This window comes from Globicephala melas, chromosome 15, assembly GCF_963455315.2.
Source record: "Globicephala melas chromosome 15, mGloMel1.2, whole genome shotgun sequence".
In the NCBI taxonomy this organism is placed as follows: domain Eukaryota; kingdom Metazoa; phylum Chordata; class Mammalia; order Artiodactyla; family Delphinidae; genus Globicephala; species Globicephala melas.
The window spans coordinates 54,922,279-54,928,278 of record NC_083328.1 but is presented as its reverse complement, the minus strand read 5'-3'; the positions used below and the strand labels follow the sequence as shown (position 1 = coordinate 54,928,278).

Here is a 6,000-nt window from a genome sequence, read left to right as displayed (position 1 = left end):
GCCATCCTTCTCTTATTCTGGCCAAGGAAATGGATCCATTTTGCCAAAGGAGATTAAATTTCCAATATATAATAGTATATATGAATGTTTATATATCTCAGTGCATTAAAAGTATCTTAAGCTTAGTATTAATTAGTCTTGAAAAGAAAAGTGTAAGCACAAGTGCAATTAATTTATTACGTTAACACCAGTTAGAGGAATGAACAGTCTCCATGCAAACAGCAGTTTTCATTAAACAAACAAGATGATTTTAAAATGAAAGGGTAACGTGAACATGGAGTAGCGGTTCTTTGATTTATTTGCATGCATGAGTACACTCCTGGGCTGGCAGCTTGAGGGACGTGACCAAGATGAGGCTCGTTGCTGGTGTGAGCTGCCACTGTTCTAAAAATGCCTTCAAGAACTTCCTTCTCTGTTGCAAGGTTGAATTGTTTAAATGGCTATCACTTCATTGATATCTAAATATACTAACATATAGAAGATTAGCAGGGAAAATGCTTCAACAGTGTGGTTAAGATTCCATATGTTAATAATTTCATTTGATAACAGCATAACACTTTAATTCACTGGAAAATCACAAATCTCACCAATAGTTACAAAAGTTGTTTCAGTTAAATTTAAATGAAGGGAGGATGGTATGTTTTAGTATAAAAAGGAAAAAGGGACTGAATTCTTTTGACAGACACAATTGGTAACAGTGTACTCTTAAAGAATCATCTTTAGGAGAAGAGTCAGGACAGGGGTAATAAATAAAAATGCAGTTATCATATTTGTGAAAATGCAGATAACCCCAAAATATTTACTTGCTTGGCTTTAGAATGCATTGTGTAATTTTGTCTAATCAGAATTTATAAACAATTTGGCTTAGCCTAATGTTAAAGTGAGTTTGCATTTTCTGAGGGTACAATGATTGGGCTGAAGGTGAACATGCTGGGTGGTGATGGAGGAAAATATTGGTTGAAACATCACTGTTGGATTAAAAACACCAACAATTAATTAAACACACACACATACACACACAGACAAGCAAACAACTAAATAACCCCGTCACTATAGAAGAGCAGGAATTGCCCAAATGTGGGTCATTTGGGTCAATCCCAAACCATTTGTATAGACTCTGCTTCAAAATGAATCAGGAAGAAATGAAGACAACTACGCACAATTACCACAGGTGTGTGATTATACAAACAGACTTAGGCAGCCCTGGGATGTGCTGTTTAGCAACATGCAGGGAAGACTATCAACACTTCTATGACCACAGGGATACTGAAAGTTTGGAGTGGGGTGTGGGTAACTGAGACTCTGAAGTTGAATCTTTCTGATTATAACCCAGGACAAGGATTCCTTTTTTGCCCTGATGTAGATGGACTGCACTGAGAAGAGTTCAGGGATCACTGGTCCATAGACTAAGGATGAAAAAGTGGGAGTGTTTCTCCATAATAAGCCACAGTGGATGGGGTCCAAACAAATCATTCAATATCTCTTATCCATTCTCATCACTTGTATAGTTGAAAAGCACTTTTACAAACTACGACCTCAGTGGGCTTGCCCAACAGTCCTGTAAGGCAGGCAGAGAAAATATTTTCATCATCCTTGTTTCGTTGAACAAAACTGAGATGCAGAGACAGTAAACATCTAGGTCACATGAGTTAGGACTTGAACCCAGGTCTTTGGATTCCAAGTAGAGCTCGTCTTTGCAAGAAAGGGTGTGTTCTAGAAAAGTGGCCCAGGCCTTAGCAAAATAGCCACACAGATTACGTTCATTGCCAGTGGCAAACTCGACCCCTTTCTCTGTCCCCTTACTCACTGACACTAGAGCTGCTGATATCCTTCACATTAAGGTTTCAGGAACTGGATGTGTTCCTCATTTCAGGATTGTCTGTCTTCACCCAGAAGAATGATGAGTTTTCAAGCATCAGTGGAAAAGAAAATTTTTTGGTTCTTTCCTTTGAAATTACACCATTATAGATAACCAATGACCTGGTTATGAGAAAAATTCTTTTCTGGCAGCCAGAATCCTAGAGAATGTTCTAGGGAGGTCATAAGATCTGGGTGGGAAAGCTCAGTGTGATGGCGTGAATTGTCTTCCCATGAGGCTGTAAACCCCACCCTCTAATTCACCCTTTTATCTCCATTGTGCTGCATTCTGTAGGCTTTGACTTTCCTGCACTGGCCAGATATAAAATGAGGGAAGATGAAGAATGAGTCTAGATAACCATCTGTGGCCTCTGTTTGACCACCTAAATATCTGGATATAGCTTAATGACTCCAATGGCTTCTGCCATTTCATTTTGCTATTTAAATATTTTTGCACAGTAGGTAATCAGTAAATGTCAGCTCCTGTTGCCCTTATCTAATCTCGCTGGTGTGGTTGTGCACACAGTAGGTGTTGAGCAGCTATCAGTAAATGTCAGCTGCTGTGGTTTGTGTCTAGTTGCATCACATTTTATGACTCCAGAAGCATCCAGCTCCTTGAGAGCAGTGAGGTGTGAACACAGTTGTCCTTTCCCCAAGCAGTCTGTGAACTTGGTTATTGGTGAATTGTGCTCTAAGTACTGGCTTTTGGGTTTTCAATTACGAAACACCAGTGGGTCACTTCAGCCTGATACAATCCACCTCTTCCGTGGCCAGCAGGCCGCTGGTTTTGAGGTCATGGTCAGCGCTGGACTTGCTCCCGCCATGGGAGGGCCGCCAGTGGAGCAGCAGCATCTTCTTGAAGTACTTCATGGTGTTGTTCTTGACGGCCACGAAGCAAACGGTGTTGATCATGCTGTTGCTCATGGCGATGCACTCGACGACATAAAAGGCTGTGAGGTAGTGCTTCTCCTTCACGAATACAGTGGGGAAGAAGTCGCGCACGATGGTGAAGCCGTAGAAAGGCGCCCAGCACAGCACGTAGGCCGTGAGGATGCACATGAGCACCAGCACCGTCTTCCGGCGGCACCGCAGCCGCTTCCGGATCTGTTCCGTCTGGAAACCAGGGACTGCCTTGAACCAGAGCTCCCGGGAGATCCTGGCGTAGCACAGGGTCATGGTGACCACCGGGCCCAGGAACTCGATGCCGAAGATGAAGAGGAAGTAGGATTTATAGTAGAGCTGCTGGTCCACTGGCCAGATCTGGCCGCAGAAGATCTTTTCCTGGCGTTTGACAATAAAGAGGACGGTTTCCGTTGTGAAGTAGGCTGATGGGATGGCGATGAGAATGGATACGATCCAGACCAAAGCGATCAGGAAGGAGGCTGTTTGATAATTCATCCGTGGTTTCAAGGGGTGAACGATAGCGAGATATCTGGTGGGGGAGGGAAGCTATCAGTAATAATGATGTGTGCTTGTAATCATTATTGGTTTTTAACTAACCCAAACACCCACAGTAGCAGACAAAATGGCACAATGACTCCCCACGTACCTAATTTTCCAGCATCAACGTGCTTCATCTTATTTTAGCAACATCATTTGGCATTTGGAGGAGAGGAGTGATTTAGTGTAAACAGCACAGGATTTGGGTCAAACAGACAGAATAAATCTTGGCTGGAGTGAATCACTCAGTCTCTCTGAGATTCATTTCCTCAGGTGCAACATGAAATAAAATGACACCTACCTTGCAGGGCTGCTGTGAATATTAAATATTATAATGTTTGTGAAATGCTTGGCATGTACTAGGTGTGACATGTACATGTGGCCTATCATGATTATAAGCCCTATTGATACCACCTTGGCTTTCCAGCTTGCCATTCTGCCTAAGAACATAATTCTTTCAAAACCCTTCAATCCAAATATCTTCTAGTGTAGAGGTGAAAGAAGAGCTGTGGACTAGGAATTTTTCTCTCCTCCCCTCAGGTGTCATCCTGCATTACAGAGCAGGAGTGGACTAAGGGTAGAATCTGAGGAATCTAGTGAGGTGTAAATGACTTGCCCAAGCTCACTTGGTGCAGGGAACAGAATCCAGGCTCCTGATACAAAACTTTTACACCCAACTCCCTGGGCTGTCTCAAGCTCAGATGAGAAGGTGTGTAAAGTTGCCTTGACACCATAAAGCAGCACACAGCATAAAACTTTTATCCTGCTCTTTCCAATGAGCAACGCTGCCTGGGAAAGAGGTTGGAGCCCTTTGTGGGAAATGAGCTCATTTGTGTAGGTTGAATACCTTCTTTCCAGAAAAACCTAACAACACCTATTTAGGTAATTTAGTGCCCTGGAATCATTCCTGTGCATTTTATGGAGTGAGAGGGAGAAGTGGTGGAGGAAGGTGGAGGAAGAGGTGGTGGAGGAAGGTGGAGGAAGAAAAGAGGCATGAAGGGTAGGGAAGAAACAATACAGCCTTGGAAATGAATATGTACCCCTTACCTGGAGCTTGAGTCAGGTTATGACCAAGAGCAGGAAGCCACCCATAGAAATTCTATCCAATTTACCCTTCTATTGTAACAAGACCCTTTGGTCACCTTTCCAAGTTTCTGACTTGACCAAGAAGGCCTTCTGCCATGTTATTTCTGTCTGTCCCTGACAATATGTCTGTCATAAGATTGTTTTATTGGCTCTTGCCTTCCCCTTGCCCACTGGCAGCTCTGACTCTATAGACTTCAATTAGGAGATCTCATAGCAGCCTGGCTCTCCCCAGCTTGCAGCTTTCTGAAGACATGAGATAAAGTTGCATCCCATCCCAACCAGTGGCTACACCCTAGCTGTATATATTAATAAGCAGTGCTTACTGGAGTTCTTCACCCATCCATGGGACCCAGCTTTTCCAAGTTAACCTGCGTGACTTGCCTGGGTAGCGCAAGGCTCACAGGGCTGGAGATTGGGACAAATGGGCTAGCCAATCTTTCACTGGGGCAGGGACATCTCACAATCACTGTCTCTCTGTGATACTGAGTGTATCAGCTTCCTGTTGCTGCTGTAACAAATTACCACAAACTCAGTGGCTTAAACAACACAAATTAATTATCTTACAGTTTTGGAGGTCAGAAGTCTGACATGTGTCTCACTGGGCTAAAATCAAGTTGTTGGTAGGACTGTGTTCCTTTCTGGAGGCTCTGAGGGGAAAATCTCATTTGTTTCTTGTCTAGGGCTGCCTGCATTCCTTGGTTTAGGGCCCCCTTTCATGTTCAAAGCCACCAGTAACCAGTCAAGCCCTTCCCACAACACATCACTGACACTGACTTTTCTGCCTCCTTCTTGCACATCTAAGGACCACTGGGCCCACCTGGATAATCCAGTCTCATGTCCTTATTTTATGATCAGCTAATTAGCAACCTTAATTCCATCTGCTATCTTAATTCCCCTTAGGCATAACGTATTCTGGGGATTAGGATGTGGATATCTTGGGGGTGTCATTATTCTGCCTATCATACTGAGTCCAAAGTCCTTAGATAATGCAGAACTAATTCAAGACTTAATAACTCTCTCAGTCTGGTTCTTGCATGAAAAGTATCTCAGTAACCAATGTCAAAGAGAACTTCCACAGCCCTGCTTAATCTGTTGTCAACTCCTAAATTCTAATTCCTTATCCTATAGGATGCTCCAAAATTCAGAGTTGTCATCAGCTAAATAATAAAATAAAGAACATTGGCCTAGGCATTATTCAGAAGCCCTGGATTTCAGCTGTGCACCTAAATTCTTGAATAAATTACTTATGCTCCTGGGACTTAGTTTCTTCATCTGTGAAAGGGAGATAAAAATAACTTTACAGACAATCTTGTAGGCTTTTTGAAAGATTCTATTTGAGAAGGTAAATGTACATAAAGCATGGTGGAAGCTATAATACTTTGTTTAAACCCATCTTTTCGTATGACTCATTCATTGGCAAGAGGGATATCTGCAAAGTCTTTGTTGCCATCTATCTGCTTGGATGTGTGTTTCTTGAGGTCAACACTCTTTTTCTGGGTTCTCTATGACTTCAAATATCATCCCTTCTAGGCCCTCTGCACATGAACCTTGCTCTTCTGCTGCTACCTGTGTCAGGGTTTGCAGGTTTATCTAATTCTGAGTAAGCTGTGGTCCCCA

At 42.8% G+C, this 6,000-nt stretch overlaps 1 protein-coding gene across 4 annotated transcripts in view; it reads right to left on the bottom strand.

Annotated features, from left to right (window-relative positions):
- Positions 1–214: 214 nt before the first annotated feature.
- The window catches only part of PROKR2 (prokineticin receptor 2), a 190,450-nt gene continuing 184,664 nt past the window's right edge, over positions 215–6,000 (bottom strand). For all 4 annotated transcript variants that reach the window (XM_060285293.1, XM_060285292.1, XM_030872667.2 and 1 more), the window contains exon 3: positions 215–3,289. In XM_060285293.1, coding sequence (XP_060141276.1) covers positions 2,593–3,289 — 697 coding nt within the window. In that variant the 3' untranslated portion in view covers positions 215–2,592. The remainder of the gene's footprint in view (positions 3,290–6,000) is intronic.